Source organism: Saccostrea cucullata, unplaced genomic scaffold (genome assembly GCF_032062105.1).
Source record: "Saccostrea cucullata isolate Sc308-1 unplaced genomic scaffold, CSIRO_AGI_Scuc_v1 ctg8873, whole genome shotgun sequence".
In the NCBI taxonomy this organism is placed as follows: domain Eukaryota; kingdom Metazoa; phylum Mollusca; class Bivalvia; order Ostreida; family Ostreidae; genus Saccostrea; species Saccostrea cuccullata.
The window spans coordinates 6,483-26,568 of record NW_026925432.1 but is presented as its reverse complement, the minus strand read 5'-3'; the positions used below and the strand labels follow the sequence as shown (position 1 = coordinate 26,568).

Here is a 20,086-nt window from a genome sequence, read left to right as displayed (position 1 = left end):
TCTATATCAGACTATATGTCAGTAAATCTAATCAGTTGATTCACGCATTTTGGGAAAAAAGAGTCTTTTATAATAAATAAATATATCTGATTAGCCTTAGGTCACAAGTCCTTGGAAATTCGAGTTTCTGTCACGTAAAATTCTGGGAAAAGCATATTCCACACGTGCACGTTAACATTGTTAAAGGAAGAAGTGCGAGCGAGTTTACTGGTCTTCACCGCTTGAATCTTCACAAAATTAAGCAGTGATCCAGCCCTGTGCTCGTTCACTTCAGTTGTGCTATTTTTAGAGAACGCACCTATCGGAATTTGAGATGACATGAGACCATACTGCCGATAAGAGTCGTTGATTGGAAGACTTCTGGTAAATGAAGACTCCCCCTAACAATTGCAAGCGCTTGCGCATGCGCTTAGCGCTTAAAAATAGGGATGATTTGATTTCTAAAAATAGTACGAAATTAAATTGCCTCTGACCTATGATATAAGGGGAAAACGTGGTTAGCTTAAAACCTGTAAAATGTCTTTTGTCGTTTGCTAGTGCCAACAAAACCTTAACAAAATGGGGGTTGTCGCATAAAACATGATTTACTACAAAAAAGGAATTCCCAGTTTTCCAAAAAAATTTGCAAATGTAGTATCGTTTCCCCCGTTCTACATGTACTTATATATTATGGTTTTAGGAATCTTTTTATTAATAGAAAAAATATGTTGGATGATGAAAAAGTTGTTACTTTAATGTTATACTTATGCCCCCGTAAGCGACGTTTCGTGGGTAAATAGTTTTTTTTACCTGTCCCGTCTGTCTGTTTGTATATTTGTCTGCATAAATCTTGCCCATATCTTTAGACTGGGTGGGACTATGGCTTTCATATTTCACAGTTGTATTTTTATGTCAAGACCTTTATTGTGTACAACCAACTTGACCTTGTGACATTGATCTTGGAGTTTGAGACACTTTTACACCAAAATTTCACACTTTTACTTTAGCATTAACTTTTGGACGGTATGTGCTAGGATCTCATATCGAAGTAATGGCATGAACGACTAATAGAGTTAATTAATTTGGAAAGGTAATGTCTATAAAATCTTAGAAGAAAAGGGATGTAACAGCAACCATTGGCCAGGTGTTTGTGGGCTAAGTAGTGTTGAAATGTATGTAAAGTATTTTTTTTTAATTTATAGATATCTTTATTCACGCAGATGTAAATTTTTGAAAGTTTTGGAGGAATTTTAAATATTATTATAAGAACGTTCTCGATGTGTATAGAATTTTCTGTATGTACATGAAAAAAATTAGTACTTTTAAAAATTGTGCATTTAAAAGCATAATGCTTAACCCCGCTCCTTCAACTGGCGTTGGAATTTCATAAACATTATGGATTCTGTTGAAAATTACGCCAGACAATGGGCCAGATATGAAAATACAAGACGTTGACACTTTGTCAGAATAGATTAAATGTATCAGATTCATGTTTAAGTCGCATATTAAAAGATTGAGGGGCAATATGAAAAGAATCTATCCTTCTCTGTTCAATAACCCAGTAGTGAAAAAAGAATTAGATATATTACATGATCAGTACGTACTGGTCCCTACCGACGAAGCAGGTAACAATACTGTCTTCGTTTGTAAAGCTTATTATACAAATTGTATTTTAGAATAACTTTGATTTAATTCTACAAGTGGTAATTCTACTTATTCTTCCCTTTCTGAGGAAGAAATTCTTCAAAATCACATGTAAGTTTTGAATATTCCACGGAGCCAAAATGAGTTTGAACTACCCTATATATATTGGATTCCGAAACTTCATAAGAATCCTTTCAAACAAAGATACATTGCGGGTTCCAGTAAATGTTCAACCATGCCTCTTTCGTTACATCTCACTAAGATATTGACAAAAATGAAGGAAAAACTTCAAGAGTACTGTACAACAATATATTCAAGAAGTGGTGTGAATCAGATGTGGATACTCAAAAATTCTAAAGAACTTTTGGACAATTTGAAATCACAAGATTTTACCAAAATCAACAGCTTAAAAACGTACGACTTTTCAACTTTATACATAACCATTTCCCACGATAACTTAAAGTCCAGACTTTTTGATATCATTGACAGCTACTTTTTCAGTAAAGATAGATCTTACCTGGTAACTTGTCATTTGCAAATTTTTTTTTTGTTAAAACACACTCTGATTACACACACAAGTACTCTAAAGTTGACATCAAAAGATGCTTGAGTTTCTCATTGAAAAAATCTATGTGGTTTTGGAGACCATGTCTTCAAACAAGCTATTGGAATTTCCTTGGCTATCAATTGCGCTTCGTTATTAGCAGACCAATTTTGTGTATTCATATGAAGCAGAATTTGTGCAAGATTTTATGTGTGAATAGAAGAAAATACTTGCTGTGGCCTTCAACTCGACATTTAGATATATCGACGACGTATTGTCAATTAACAACGGTAATTTCCATCTCTACGTCGATACGATATATCCCGAAGAGCTTGAGATAAAAGATACCACAGAGTCTAACACATCTGTTTCAAACTTGGATATTTTACTTGAAAAGACGTTAATGGTAATCTTACAACCAAGCTATATGATAAAAGTGATGACTTTAACTTTCCTTTCGTCAATTTTCCTTACTCAAGCAGCAATAAACCTTCATCACCTGCATACGAAGTGTATGTATCTCAGTTGATTCGATACACAAAAGCATGATCTACGTATGAACCTTTTCTTAAACGAGGTAAATAATTGACAAGCAAGTTGATGAAACAAGAATATTCGAAATAAGTCATCATTTCGTAAATTCTATGGTGGATACAATAACCTTGTCAGCAAATACAATTTATCATTAAGTCAAATGCTGACTGACGTTTTTCGTGCTGATTGTAATTCCATTATTTTTACATTGAATAGACGACGGATTTTTCCGTTATTTCCCGATTATGACAAGGATCACACGGCGGGTGTGACCAGTCAGCAGGGGATGCTCACTCCTTCATGGCACCTGATCCCACCTCTGATGAAGGTCCGTGATTCCTCTGCTTCTATTTTGTATTGTTTTATGGACTTTGATATTGAATACTGTTCGTTATCTCCATATCCTTCTTCCATGTGTGGAGTCGTAGAATTACTGGTCTGGAATGTTTTTCTACAGTAAAAAAATGACCCTAGTTGTCGTAGAAAAATGACCCCCAGGTCAATATTCTACGGGGTCACTTTTCGGCGTTATACCGGCAACAAAGCTCGAAGAAGCTATTTTTAGAATATAGGTCACAGTCAAGTTCACAAGGTCATTGACCTTGGTGTCATTTGAAAGAACGTAATTAGTTAATTAAATATGAAGTCTCTATCTTCCATAGTTCCAAAGTAATGGCAGAAATTTGAAAAAGCTATTTTGAGAATATACATGTAAGTTAAAGTCAAGATCAAGGTCGAAAATTCAATGAGTGTCATTTGAAAAAGTTTTATTAGCGGAGAGGCATACTAAATATGACGTCTGTATCTCTCACGGTTCAAAAGTTATGGCGAAGATTAAAGTTGACAACAGACAGACGAACAGCTAAACAGACAAACAGACAAAAAGACAGACAGGACAAAAATAATAAACGCCCCGAATCTATCGATTCGGATGGATAAAAAGATTTAAAAAGAATATTCTAATACAATTGTTTGGTATAACACGTTTTGATTGGCTAATGCAATGATGTTTGAAGCAGTAAAACGAGCATAAACGTGAGTGTTAGCTTTTCATTGTGACGCCATAATAGAGCGACACAAAAGTACAATGTTCCGTTACGTATTTTATATAACGAAACTCACGCTTGCGCGTCGCCGATAAAACTCAGTTCGCAACCGTTAAATCAGCATAAATGGTCGTAAATACCGAATTAGTAGATAGTTATTCCCTGTTATACTTTCTCACCCGCTTTGAATTGCCATATATCTATTTATTAATGATGGGGTCAGATTAATATATAAAGATCTGACTGAGAGAAATTATAAAGGGATTACCGGGTATATTTCTCTACAAACAGAATATATATTGTGCACGTTGAGGATTACATGTATGTACAAGTGCACATTTTGGGTAGAAAACATATTTTTCTGTTGTTTAAAACACAAAATATCTCCTCTATCTTCTATTTGCATGATCTATGATATTTGAAAATTGACTTGTAAAACCTAACAAACAACAACAAACTTAGCTAAAAGCTACTTGATGAAATCGCATGTAAATTATAACAATTGAACAAAAAAAAAACACAACTTTTTATTATGCAAAAAACACACACTTTTTTGCAAAATAGAAAATACAGTAATATAAATAAAACTGCATACACATAAAATCCAGATTATATTTCAAACAATCATATATCAAACATGTCCTTATATCTTTTGGGGTAGTGGATAAAATTGCCATCGATTGAAGCTTCCATCTTGTATTGTGTTAAAAAGCTCTCTGCCTCACGGTTCAAACGGAGAAACGTAATGTAGTAGAAGCAACCATTTACTAGAAATGTGAATAAAACATAACATGGCAAATGATACTAAATTACACGTGAAGAGCATTCAAAGAATGAGCTATCTTTTGTTACTTAGCCAGGAGTTGTTATTGGTGCAAAATTTAATGTAAGTGGTTCAGGTAATAAGTTACTAATAAACTAAGACTGATGAGGAGAAAACAGGTTGAAGTTGGCAAGAAAATCGACAATTGTTAATCACAGTAAATAGGACGAATGATTTGTTTCTTAAATTCTTCCTCATACGAGTTATCGTTTACACATTAAGTTATTGTAATATTGTACGGACGAACATAACATTTTAATCGTGTAAACAATCCTTGATTTTGAGTTTTAAGATCTACTTTTTTATAAAAAATCAATTAAAACTTTTTGAATAAACATTAATAATAATAAATATTTTTGTATAAACATTGAACAATTTGAACATATTAAACAAACAATAAATCAATATATAAATATATCAATAAATAAATGTGATCCATGTTTCTTATAAAAAAAATAATTAAAACTTTTTTTAAGTACTAGTATGAGCATATTGAACAACACAAATATATTTCACAAAAAATTATTCAATAAATTAATACATATATTAATAAATAGAAATAATAATAATAATAATAATAATAATAATAATAATAATAAATCTAATATTTGATATATTCTATCCTTTTCAATTTTAATGTTAGAAGATAACTTTGACTTGAAACGACGGAATTTTACATGACTGTTGCTTTGTTAAATCTTATTTACAATTTATAAAATAATACTAAAAATGAAATAAAAAAAAAAAACAAAAGCAAAAAAAAAAAAAAAAAAATGTAAAGATCATATACATGTATTTACATTACAGATCAAGACAATAACTCCTGTTTCAGTAGTAAAACACTAAAGAAATAATACAAATCGGTGAGTGAATGCACGCTCCCATATCAAGTTATATTCAACTTAAGTTAAAGAAATTGGATTTGAACAAAACTGATTCCTACTGTAGGGCATGCTTAAAAATAAAAAGTGTGCTAATATTTTAAGCTTTTGCGACGAGCAGTTACTGAAAAAACTAGATCAACGAAAAATGGAACGACAGACACAAGAATCAACAGGAATTCGACAACAAATACGTACTCTGTACAAAAATAAATCCCACTTGATGAAATGCCTCAGTAAAAAATGTATAAAACATAATCCATATGCATTCAAGCATCTGCGATGAGTACTTTCTAAGAAAATTGCGACGGGAACTTCGTACAGACAGATGAACATGCATATAAAGGAATTTGATATTGGATTTGTACGAAAATGAATCCTTTTACATGTATATGGCAAGATTAAACAAAATTGTGTTAAAATTTCACAAGTATATAGGCAGAGAAAAAAACCTGTGACAAAAATGGGTTAGGGACAGTCTGACAGACAGGATGACAGCTAGCTATAGACAGACAGACAGACGGATGGCAACGCATACAGCCAGAGACGTATATGTATGGGAAAGCAACTATACAATCTTTTCCTCAGAGCATAGGTACAAATGCAAACGAGAAAAACATTTTTCATTTAATTCTAAAAAGCAGCATTTGAAAAGTTAAAAAAATCAAAGGCAATGTAAGGGATTAAAAATTCAGAAAAAAGAGCAAGTTTAAAGCAAGATTAAAGAGTTTAAAGCAGCTAAAAAATCAACATTTTCAGAATGTTATTCGTATGTCGGAAATACATCCAAACTAAATGCCCATTCTTCAAAAATCCAAGTACACACTTTGGAACCACAAGAATTATAAATGTATTGATCATAGTTAATAAGCTGGCTTATAAACTACAACAAGTTGCCGTCCCTTCAAAAAGGACTGCAATACGTGGACCATATGCATGTGGTTCTAACCGAAATTCAAGTAGACAAAATTTCTAGGTTAATTCCATCCTTTAGCCTCAGATTCAAGGGATGTGAATGCATAAGAATGTGTAAGGGCTATATACACAGTACATTAGACATATTTTCCATTTAATACTATTAGGATGTAAGAATGTCCTAATTTATAACCTTGACCCTCGTTTAGTCGTTATTTCCTTTTTAAAGTAATAAAAATCTTTTTTAAAAAATATCTACGAGGAAAAAAATCAATCTTCATTATATTTCTAATTATTTAATGGATCTTTCCACCGCAGTATTTATTGATATTCCTATAACTTGAGTTTTTATTTAAAAAAGTCGCTTGTCTCCATAGACTTCAATGCAATTTCTGTTAATTGATTTTTGCAAAGTTAATTCATTTTCGAAACTTTCTCTTGGTTAATCTTTTTCTACCTACTGTAAAATGCTTTGAATTAATATCAGAGTATTAAATTGGTAATAGATATTTAAGGATAGAAAATTAGGTCTTATTTGGGATACTTGAATATTCATGTAGATTCATTCACATTTCTACAATGATCTGTCCACTTTGATTGATAGTACTTTCCTAACAGAATTGTTGAATTTTATCTTTGATTAGCCTACAGTTTTGTCATTTCTGTATATCGGTTTATTTTCATACACATAACCCATTATGGTTGGGACTTGACATCTGGCCTGGATTTATACGGAATAAATCTGGCATTGGTAAATAGATCTGAGGGTCCATGTGAAGCACAGTACAGTAGTACGCATATTTTTTTTAGGTCCCTCCCATCCCCCACATGGAAACCACTGCTGCAGACATCCATCAAGGCGTATTTGGATTGCTGTATATAAAATTATTTTGCGAGCCTTGGTGCACCAAACTAATGCTATTGAAGATTCGCTACATCTTTAAAAGCTACAACTAGTCTTTGAATCAAGTTTTCTATTCAAATTGTTAATAAGTTATTTATGTACTGCTAGTTCTTCCTACTTTAAGATGCTTGTATATACACTGTAACAGTATATGTATAAGAGAGAAATACTGAGTTTCAATGAATATATATTAATTAATAAATAAATGCAGATTTAAAATCGAGATTTGCCAATGAACGGCATACTTTAGATCGAATAGGGCGAATTATTCTACGGGCAAGTTGTCTTAGAGGCCTGGCGTTTGCCATTGACATCCGGTCTAACTTCCCTCATATATTTTATGCGTGGACCTCAGGGTCAAAGCAATGATGTTTCGTACATATAAAGTAGTACATCCTAACAGACCAAAATAGGTAAGCACGAAATTTTCAAATTGTTGTCGATATAGGACCGGAAGCTATAAATATATTGCAGCTCCGTCAGGACAGGGATAAATAGAATTCACCTAGATATCCGCGAGACAAGTCTAGCCGCGGTATCCTGCACCTCCTCTAGGCGTACCTATTCAATCCAAAAAGATGAGAGGTAGTATAATTGAGCCTTGATTTAAATTGTGCATTGACAAGAAAACTTAAATTCCTTCGTAGTTATGAGATGATGGATGCATAAAAAATTACTTATGTGGGAAAATATTGTCTTCATAATAAATGGCATCTGATCCCCATTATGAGATGGGATTTCAAACAAGCACCAATGTTCTTGACGAGCGATGCAACTGAAATATTTTTTTCTAGTCTGAAAGTGTAAAGGTTGGTAAGTTCACTCTCCGAACAAAAGCTGTTACGTAATTTATAAGGAATTGACAAGTCGTTCTTCAGTGTGATGAAAGCTTAAAGTACAATGTAGAATCGTGAAATGAAAACCAGGAAAAATTCACACACTGCACATTCTTAAATTGTGTATTGTATTTCAATATAGAAATTGTTCCAGAGTCACTCAAATTACCTTGCTGCAGCTGCATCCTCTAAAGTGATAGTTTCCGGAGGCTTCGGGATATTATGGAATTCTCTAACTAAATGATGATACAGCATGTCTAATCTATTCGAATAGGCCAATGTCGAAACTGAATTTTTATTCTTTGTTACCTGTTTAAATAAATCTCTATTATGTTTTTCTAGCATTGTAACTATCGTTTTTGCCCTAAGTTGAATACTCTGATCTAGCTGTTCTTCTCTGCAGACAAGGCATGTAAAATGTGCAGCATTTAATCCAGTTTGCGTTAATTTCCCAACCATATCCTCAAATTCAGCGAGTATGTATTCGCACATCTTCACGTGTTTTTCTAGGCAGGCTAAATGTAATATTGTTAAGCCGTCGCTTGCTTCAGTCTCAACATTAAGACCCTTCGTTCTCAAAAACTTCAACAAACGAACGTTTCCACTTCTTGCCGTAAAATGACCTGCATGACGACCTTTCATATCAGTTAAAAAAATCAACTTCGGAACTTTTTCGAGAATTAATTGACATATGTTTATATTTCCTGCATTGCACGCAATATGAAGAATTGTACGTTTCTTTGCTGAAACGGCATCAAGATTCGCTCCTCTACATACAAGCTGTTGAAAAATATCACAATGTCCACTGTCAGCACAATAATGAATCGGTCTCCAATCACTTTCACCCAATGTTTCCATCAAATCAGGCGATTTATTGAGAATAAGTTTGCATGCCTCAGGTTGCTTATTTTTACAAGCAATGTGGAGGATGTTTTCATTGCTTTTATTTGTACCTTTCATGTTATAATTATGACCATAAAGATATTCTAGAAGCTTCACATTGCCATACCTTGCAGCGAAATGCATTGCATTTTCCTCTTCAAAATTTGGAAGATTGACCAATTCCCTATTTTCATTCACGCTTAAAATCTTCTCACACAATTCAGTGTTTCCTTGTTGAATAGCAATGTGGAGAACAGATAATTGGCCATGAGATGTCTGCTGTTTAATATCCATCCCTTTCTCAATCAGTCTGTAAAAAATATCTGTATTCCCTCCAAAGGCTGCAGCGTGCAACGCATTAAAACCCTCTGGGTCACTTTTATATAAAAGATTGATATTATTTTTCAATTCTCTTTCCAGGTAAAAATTAAAGTTTCTTATAATTCCTTCGCGGCATGCTCCATGTAAACCGTTTAACAATCTTGCGTTTTCTCCCCTGAATGTGTGCATTTCTGAAACTTGATAACAAACAGGTTTTTTATTTCATAATAAGTACGAGGGTTGATCCTAAAGTAATGTCACAACTTCGATAAAAATGCTACTAGTCGACGTAAATTAACGAAATTTCACATGATCGAAGCTATTTATATTTCAAATCAGTCCTGAAAAATTCAAATTAAAATGATGTATACTTTTCAAAATATCGAATTATATACAAAGTGCAATTATGGTAGTCGCCGCACCAAAATAACGTCATAATTATGATGGATACGCGGCGTCATACACTTAAACGCTTCCCCTTCGTTTCATTAAAAATATTTGAGATTCACGAACACATTCACATATATTTCTCTTTTTAAAAGAATTAATGGCACCCATTGTAAACTCAGTCCATACATAATTTAGTCATCTGTCAAAATTTTTTGAACAGTACCATAAGAAAAACTCAAAGTTTCTCATATCGCTCTAAACGTCTCTCATTTTGGACAACGTCAGACACTATTTCAAGAACGTTTCCGCCCGACCTCCTTTTTCGGTCTTTCTGTCCGCTGCTGATCATTCAGTGACCCATGATCCGATAAAAATCGCTGAAACCATCTATAAACAAGTTTCTTATTCACATTCTATCATCTGTGTGTCTGATTATCATTGTCACTGTTTTTACGGGCGATTTCCCAATTTTGAAGCAAAAACGCATCACAGATTGTTTCAGCGGTTTTTTCTCCATTTTGACATTTCTAGTGTTCAATCCAACAGATTAAAACAACTATGTTTATGATCAAAAAGCAATGACGTCATTTTATTTTCAACTTAAGACTAGAAAATGTCGTAAAATTTTGTCTTTTAAAATATTGGAAGATAGGATGTTTTTTAAAATGCTTTTTAATGTGTTTGTCTTCTTTCATTCTAAAAATTTACAATTTAAAACGTTACGTTTAGTTGTGACGCGGCGACACCCCTTATGTTTAATATTTTAAACGTCTATAAAATTAATTCAAGTAAACATTATTAAATGAAATTTTCAATTTTTATTAGAATTATTTTTATGCATCTTTTGGTATATTATTTTTGATTATATGATGCCAAATATTAAAGATATTGACACAGTGACATTACTTTTGGATCAACCCTCGTATATATATTAATATGCATTAAAATATTGTATACATTAGACATATTTACTATAGTTCCGTCTGTTGATCGTGTTTGTTCAATAAACATACAAAACCCTTGGACTGCATTAAAATGATAATACTATATTCCTGTAATAAGATTTATGATGTCCATTTATCATAAGGTGCTTTTTATTATACTGATACGCAAAAGAAAAACATCACTCAATACCGTTTATCTTCAAACATGTGATTTCTTTAATTTATGATTTTTGAAAATACATGAAGGTTAATCTCGATTAAAAACCTTAGGAAATTTGATAAAATGTAAAACACATGTAGGTCCTAATTTAATTATAACATATATATAATGTTTCCCCATAAAATAAAATATTGCATTTCTGTTGCGTTCAGATATATTATATAAAATGTGCCTTTGTCATCTCATTATAAGTGAAAAATTCTCAAGGAAAATTAACAAGAGGCCCATGGGCCACATCGCATACCTGAGCAACTAACAAAAGCAAATTTCAGTTCAGTATTGAAAAGTTTGAATATATAATAAATGTGGGTTTGAAGGAGGAGGAGTGAAGAGTTGAGGGGATTGTATTTGAACAAAGGTAACTTAAATACACTTCCTAAAATTGCTTTTGAATTAATTTTGCACAAAATGGCTTTGTTGTTCATTGTTATGACCCATTTTAATGATGCTTTTAAATTGACGATTATTCATGGCTTTGTTATGAATTTTATTGATCATTCCCATGTCGCCGCTGCCGCTTTCCCTTGACATCTGTGGATGTCGTTGGTACACCTTTAAAGCCCTATTCACCACTTTTATCCATAAATTTTTGTTTTTTGTAGCTATCAGGGTTTCTGTGAGGCTTAGTTCCATGCACTCAGGGATGTGAGTATTCAATGTATTCCAATGTATTCAATGCAAAGCTAAGATACCCCATTTTTGCCCCTCCGGGAATCATGATTTGAACAAAATTAAATCAAAACTATCCGAGGATGCTACCATATATTACAGGTGCCTTTGACCAATCACAATTTTTTTTTCTAAAGAAGAAGAATCTAAAGATTTTCAATCTATATTATCTCAGTTTGATCACCCATAATGGCCCCACCCTTTCCCCAAGGGGTATGATTTAAAAAAAAACTTCGCTTCCAGAGGTTGCTTCCATATAACTATGACCAATTATGGCTTTTCTGTTCTAGAGAGAAAAATTTCAAGACTTTTCCTATGTTAAACTTTGATCGCCCATTGTGCCCCCTACCCCGGGGTCATGATTTGAACAAACTTTAATCTACACTTTCTGAAGATGCCTCTAATTCATCATACCTATGATCAATCACAGCTTTGTGCTATCTTGGAGTAAAAGATTATTCAGTTTTTTTTTCTATGTATTCCTATGTTAAATTTGATACCCCAATGTGGGATCACCTTACCCCCACGTGTGATGATTTGAACAAACTGAAATCTTCTCTACCAGAGAATGCTTCTACATATTTTCATTTTTTCCTGGCCCACTGGTTCTTGAGAAGAGGATTTTAAAAGATTTTTCCTATATATTCCTATGTTAAACTTTGATACCCCATTGTGGTCCCTACCTACCCCGGGGTCATGATATGAAGAAACTTGAATCTACTGTACATGAGGATGCTTCCACATAAGTTTTATCTTTCCTGGCCCACTTGTTCTTAAGAAAAAGATTTTTAATTTTCAATTAATTTTTCACTAATTCACATTATCGGCCCTTGGAAGAGTGCGTGCATGGCACTTCATTTGAACAAACTTGAATTCCCTTCACCAAAGGATACTTTATGGCAAGTCCGGTTGAAATTGGCCCAGTGGGTCTTCAGAAAAAGATAAAATGTGAAAAGTTAAGGACAACGACGACGACAACGACGACAACAACTACGACAGACAACAGACACATTTTGATCAGAAAAGCTCACTTAAGCATTCGTCCCAGGTGAGCTTAAACACAAACAAACTATAACTTATTATATCTCTTACCTGTCCTATCGTATTTTCTTAGCTTAAAAAAATGAAATAAAACATTTTATCACATCTTGATTAGATAAACATTGTTTAAGTGACAATATGAGTTATTTTAGTAATTTTTATGCAATAGTTAAAAGATAGATAGAAAGCTACCTTCGGAGGCCATTTTAGTTCTTCAGCATTAATCTCATGAGTAGGTATGCAGGTTTCACATAACCTGTCTTCTAAGGCGTCCTCCTCGAAAAATGACATGTCATTTTTGTCACAAAACGTGCTTTGAATACACTTATATCCAACGGATATATGCCTTTCCTTAAAATGACTCTCCAAAATTGAATAAACTGTGCTTCGGACATCTGATTGAATCATTTCCTCTACCGAATCTCCTTTGAAAACGAATAATTGTAACTGAATTTGATTTCTGCAGATACAAATAGCTATGATATAGAGCTTGTATTTAAAGAAAGCAGCATTGTGATATATACACTCTTCTTGAGCATGAACGAAAATTTTCCAATGCTGAAGACATCTGATAATAAGTCGATGGAATTCAAATGTCGATATCTCACTCATTGAGAAACAAAGAATTGACGATTTTCTACACTTGTCAAAAATTGCTAAGTTTAAAGTCCGTTTATTTATGCACGGAACTAGATACCGCAATTTTTCTTCGTCTCCACTTCTAACTGCTATCAGTCCTAATCTCTGCATATACTGAAGCAACTTTTCTTCATGACTCGTAAATAATACTTTTTCACTTTGTTTTTCCCATATTTTTATAAGAAGTTCGTGACTTATTTCGCCAGTTTTACGAAATTTTGTAAATTCACCAAAAAAATCATCACTTCTTGCCAAAGTGTTATCGGAGAGAATTGTCTTAAAAGCGTCAACAAACCATTGCACATCAAGAATTACAATATCGTTCAATTCTTCCTCTGGAAAATACAACACTGAACAAACAGAATGAAGAAACAATAAAAAGTCATTCATTCCATCTTTGTCTATCTGAAATTCTGTCGGTAACTGGCCTCCTTGTATCAACAGTTTTTCTTTTTCAATAACTTTTTTGCTACTTTGCAATTCCTTTATGATATATTCCCAAAAAATCCAAGAAGATGGTACCTCATCACCCCATTGCTGCTGCTCTTTCACCAGTTTAACAATGCACGATTCAATATCATCCAATTTTTCTAGACTCTCATTTTTCGATGTCGGGAATTTTACCGCAAATTTTCTCTCGTGAGATAAGTGAGAACGAAGTTCTTTCATTGTTTCCATTCTTTTCCAGAAATCATCAAAGAAGGCTTCGATATCCTGAAATTTTTTTCCAGAATAATCATATCTGCGATAATGGAGAGAAATATAATTGCATGAACCATAAACGAGCAATATCTATTTTTTTTTTACCAGTCACGGTGGCCTAGTGATAGAGCGTTTGCTTCGTGATCGGGAGGCCCGGGTTCGATTCTCGTTCGCGGCGCCGCGTCATACCTAAGACGTAAACAAAGATAGTGACTGTTCCTTCGCCAAGCGCTCGGCACTAGAAGTGAAAGTCACGGGTCTTTCGGAAATGACCTTTAAAACGTAGGTCCCGTGTCACGGTCGGCGCTGGCACGATAAAGAACCCTCACTGCTCAATGGCCCTGAGTGCCGATAAATAGGTCTAAATTTGAAGCCCTTCACTGGCATACGGTGACGTCTCCATATGAGTGAAAAATTCTCAAGAGGGACGTTTAACAATATACAATCAATCAATCTATTTTTTTTTAATGTTATAGTCTGCATGCAATATTGTATAGTTTAATTAGTGTTTTGAAATAGTGTAAGTAATATTTTTACAGGTTAAAACTGTTGACATTAATGATAATTATGATCGATTTTTTTGTGGTCTTGCTATTAATATTATCTGGTAATTTGTTTGTAAGATTTGCATTTACTAAGTAAATAAAGATTAAGTTATTTGTAGCTACAGAAAACATCGGACTGTATGACCTTAAATTCTATGGTTCATTGCACCACACATATAGTTCGATAGGGTTACCTGGTTTGGTGGGGTTTTCACTTTCCCGGTGACACAAGTTCGTGCTACACGTATACGTAGTTGCCAGGGCAGGGTCAGCTATTGCTTTGATATATTTTATTTACCTATTCATATCTACTGGAATTTGAAGGTAATTATTCTTTTAGTTTAATGTAGGTGTATTTTCTAAAAGTATTTATTTACGTAATTTCGTCATTTTCATGACTTAGAAGTTTGAAAATAAGCGTAATATTGATTAATTGTACTCAGATAATTTTACATGTAGTATGTTTTCAACTATTTATTATCTTTTAAAGATTTCAAGTGTTATATATATGAGAAAGTAAATTTTTATGGTTCTGAACAAATTTAAAATCCATTGTAAACTAAACAGACCCTATGTTTTATATATAGGATACTATGTACTATTGTCATAATGGCTATATCCAAGTGTATTTGGTGAAACATTTACACCTCATGTGAGGTAAGATTGATTGTGTGTATATTTTTATTTTGACAATGTCTTTATGTATGCTCTGCATGTTTCATGTTGTGGACGTACTATTTTCTTTTATGTTTGTTTTATTTGCATTTTGTTTCGTTTTATTTCGTTTGTAGAGAATTTGTATATTAATTATTATTTACTTTATTAAAGATTGTCAGAAATAGCTTTTTTTCACAATTAAGGTGTTAAATGATTTTTTAAAAATAAATAATTGTTAACAGCAGCAAGTGAATTGTAAAGTAAAGTAATTCTTGGCTAAAGATTACGGTATAAGTATTGCATTTTATTCTGTTATTAATTTCACTATTTTATTCACAGCTTTTTCATGTACCATTAATTGAATAAATCCTATCAACTTTCCAAAATACGGACTCATTTCATCTTCACCGGACATCCGGTTACATAAATATTAATTATTGGTAATAGCTTTGTATTTATTTGATACATTATACCAGATAATGATAACACAATCCAGAGTTCTTTGATGTTTTAAAAATGATACATCTAACTATTCAGTACTTTCACTTTTTTATTCCACACTTTCAGATAAGAATTTTCCTCTATTCGAACATTTAATTCCAATTTTCCTTCACATTTTCCTCCTTTATGAGTTGTATTCCATTTATATTGCATAAAAGTTGTTTTATGATTTAAACGAAAGAAAAAGAGTCTTCCGGTTCCCTAGTTATTCTAATAAATATTTATATCATCACTGACAATTTTCATTTATGTTGCTGCGAACGAAGTTGGGCTATAAATTACTTTTGCATGGGCTATTCTTGATAATCTGTTCTATGAATCTCTGCGTGAGTAAATAACCAAAACTAAATATTAAAAAATGTAACAAAAGACTTGAAATAACTTAATCTACATGTACAGTGGAGAACAGCCACAGCCTAAAAAGAAATGGACTCAGTCCGAACCTGGGTTTGTTTTCTGTGTTAGGAAATAACTTTTCAAGGTAGTAAATACTACATATAGTAAATGGACTTTTCAGTGGGGTCCGGCTTTTGTGGTAAGCCTTAGCTTTAATACGTAGATCATGTAACTATTTAACAAATTCATGGTATTTTGATAAACAGAATTCTTAATATGAAAGGAAATGATGTTTTCTAATACACTTTAAAATTCGAATACTTTTCGTTATCTCCTTATTTCTTGTTTATGCATTGTCTTTTATTTTATATATTTTATGTTAAAACTTACGTCCTTTGATTTCTCCTCCGCATGTGTGGCGACCAGAATAACAGGCGCCTCCTTCGAGACAGCATGAATCGATTTAAGCCAAAAGATATAGTACTCTATCAAAAGTAAGTATACATCATTTTGAGAAAAAAAAACCCATTATAATTGATTGAAAAAAATGTTAAGAAAATGTTGCACAAACTACGAAATATAATTTGATTTTACCAAAGAATGTCATATGTGCAAACTCTATTTCTTCTTCAGTAGACTCAGTCTTGTGCACTTTCTCGTCAAATGTCTTGGAAATATCAACTACTAAAATATAAAAGGCTTCTGGTCTCATGTAAATTTGATGACTTGCATAAAAAACATACTGGCCACCAAAGTCGAAGAAGCTTATAATGTTATTATAGGACTCGTTTTTTTCCACTGATCTTACAGCCTCCATTATGTTATCTAATTTCACTTTTGGGATAAGACTATCATCTTTGGTTTTGTTCTGACAATGCTGTTCACTTTGATTTATGTTTCTAATTAATGGTGCATGTTCATCTTCATCTACACATTCAATAATATCTTCAATTCCACCATCAAAAGTGACCTTTGTCGGCGTGAGGGTGACCGTCTTTTCCTTTTCGGGTCGTTCGAGATTGACTGTAGTTTTCTCTTGGGGTTGTGTTGTAAGCCGAGATTCATGAATTGCATCTTCTCTATTATCACTAGGACCAGCTTCTTTGATACATGTTGTCTCATTATCAAATACCAAATTCTTTGAACACGCAAAATATGAATGATAGTCGCCACTGCTCCTTCGAGGTTGGACTGTAATTATTAGCAAACTTAATAGTAGTTTTAAAGCCTGATTTTCGTTAAATAAATTATTGAATTAAAGTAAAAAAAATCCGTACCTTTTAAATGATTTGATGCGGGATCAATGGAAAATTCATCCACATACACGTCCATTAATTCTGTTGATGGGACATTAAGGTTTGAGATTTCTTTGAAAGTACATTTTCGTAGTCTCATAAGCAGTGTTGTTTTTCCGGCTCCTGTGCATCCCACTAATATTCCCGTTGAGTGATATACTTTAATTTTAGCTCCATTTTTCCAAGCATTTCCCCATTGCTCTTGCAGATTTTTAATTTTTCCTGAAAGATTGTTGATGTCATTTAAAAAAAAATAATTTTGTTGAGTTTGAACACGATACATATATAAGTGAGATACAGTTCAACCGAGAAGGTCGAGAGTTCAATCCCGGGCTGGGGCGGAAGTGGGTATCCATGTAAAAGTGAATTCTTTGTGCTTTCTGTATTAATACTTCTTCACTTAGGGCAGTTATGTTAGTTTCAGAGTTGTTGTAAAATGTGCTTTATAAATAATAATTAAATATCATTACAACATGTATTGGTAACAATCCTCTGTTAAAACTAATGTCCAACTAACTGTATCTCACTTCTATTCTCAAAGGCCGTGTAGTGTAGGGCAGCGCCGCGAGAATTCCATTGGCGTTGAAAGCAAGATTTTTGACTTGCCTAGATAGCCGAGCGGTCTAGCTCGCTGTTCCTGCACTGCTAGGAGACAGATTTCTAAGGTCGAGAGTTCAACCCCGGGCTGGGGCGGAAGTGGGTATCCATGTAAAAGTGAGGGTGTGTGTGTGTGTGAGGGAGAGGGTGTGTGTTTATTCATTTCAAAAGTTTATATACTGTAATATATCTATTAAATGAAAATGATATTCTGTCAGTCTCAAAAAAGAGTCTATCAGTGCAGTGAAATATTCTGATCTTTTTATTTGGTTATATATACTTACTTTCTCTAAGTTCTATAGCTCTTTGTCGTCTTATATCTAAGACAACTAATAACAGTAGACTGATGACAGGTATAAAGGCTATCACAATTTCAATGAAATACGTCACAATAGAATCTTCCTCCTCGTGAATATCAAAGTTTTTGTTATTAAGCGAACCAGGATTGCTGAAGAGACAAAAATAAGAATTCATTTTACAAAATCCTTATTCTAATTTTCGTATCAAGCTCAAAACATATTTAAAGATAATTAAAAAAATAAGGAAAAATTACGCACGTAGTAGAATCTGGGCATTGTTTTTCAGCAGAAAAGCAATGCTCCTTCTTGTTGATAATTAAACATTCAGGATCTAAAATGATTAAAAAAGTTAGATGTAGTTGTCGAGTATTATGTTTTAATTGTTTTTTAATTTTAGTTAGTCGATTACTATTTTCACTTGACTGTATATACATGTATCAGGCAAGGTTTAAGTCGATTCCTATAATCGACAAAAAAAAACTTCAAAAAGAAGCATATACATTAATGAAAACTGATTTAGTGTTAACACAGTGTGGCTCAACCATACTTACAATTATAAATTTCTTCATCGATATATGATACATTGGGACAACCATATAGGAAACGCTCTTCACAGTTGTAATGATTCAGATACCCTGATCCTTCAAGTCTCACACAGTTACCTTAATTTTAAATGTTAAATCCTTTAAATCATATGGCTTTCTAAACTACACTTTAATTTATAATTAGGATAATAATAATAAACAAATTATATTTTTATTTCAATACGTTGAATCTTTTCATTGTAAAATTTTGCTTTATGAAATATTACTATTATTTGTATATTTGTGTTTTCCATTTTATCGAAAACGAGCAACATATTAAATACCTTCTTGAAATCGAGACTTTTTGATATCAGTACAGAATTCAATCAATGATGAAAGGTATCTATTTGGAGCACATAAAAATCTGGTTCCGGTTGAACATTTCCTTCTCTCGGATGCCAAGTTAAATTCGCTTTTGTTCATTGGACATTTATCGACAGGATACACTTCAAAACGATATTCTTGTGCCTTTAAACACAAAAATACACAAAATTAGAAATATACAGTGAAAAATGCAGGATCGTTGAATTGTTTTTGAAAATGGAAGGGGGGGGGGGCAAGAAAATATTGTATGTTAAACATTGCAATATTCCATATTTTTATTATCTCACCTGAGCCGAAGGCTCAAGTGAGCTTTTCTGATCACATTTTGTTCGGCGTCCGTCTGTTCGTCTGTCTGTCTGTAAACTTTTCACATTTTCGACTTCTTCTCAAGAACCGCTTCAACCAAACTTGCCACAAAGTATCCTTGGGTGATGGGGATTCAAGTTTGTTCAAATGAAGGGCCACGCCCTCATTCAAGGGGAGATAATTGGGAATTAATGAAAATTTAGTGGCATATTTTAAAAATCTTCTTCTCAAGAACCACTGTGCCAGGAAAGATGAAACTTATGGGGAAACATCCTCAGGTAGTGTAGATTCAAGTTTGTTCAAATCATGACCCCCCGGGGTAGGGCAGGGCCAAAATGGCCGACCAAAGTTTTACATAGAAATATATGGGAAAATTCTTTAAAAATCTTCTTCTCAAGAATGACAAAGCCATAATTTATCATATTTATATGGGAGCATGCTCAGGTAGTGTAGATTCAAGTTTGTTCAAATCATGACCCCCAGGGGTAGGGCGGGGCCAAAATGGCCGACCAAAGTTTTACATAGAAATATATAGGAAAATTCTTTAAAAATCTTCTCAAGAATGACAAAGCCATAATTCATCATATTTATATGGAAACATGTTCAGGTAGTGTAGATTCAAGTTTGTTCAAATCATGACCCCCAGGGGTAGGGCGGGGCCAAAATGGCCTACCAAAGTTTTACATAGAAATATATAGGAAAATTCTTTAAAAATCTTTTTTTCAAGA

The 20,086-nt window shown here is 33.1% G+C and overlaps 1 protein-coding gene across 1 annotated transcript; it reads right to left on the bottom strand.

The window, feature by feature from the left end:
• Positions 1-5,262: 5,262 nt before the first annotated feature.
• Positions 5,263-19,196, bottom strand: LOC134268830 (uncharacterized; the record flags this gene model as incomplete). The annotated part of the gene is made up of 10 exons (XM_062751073.1): positions 5,263-9,506; positions 12,625-12,646; positions 12,766-13,926; positions 16,344-16,438; positions 16,548-17,144; positions 17,231-17,470; positions 18,130-18,293; positions 18,403-18,475; positions 18,696-18,806; positions 19,013-19,196. Coding segments are annotated over 10 exons (3,882 nt in total), but the record flags the coding sequence as incomplete, so codon positions are not given.
• Positions 19,197-20,086: the final 890 nt, after the last annotated feature.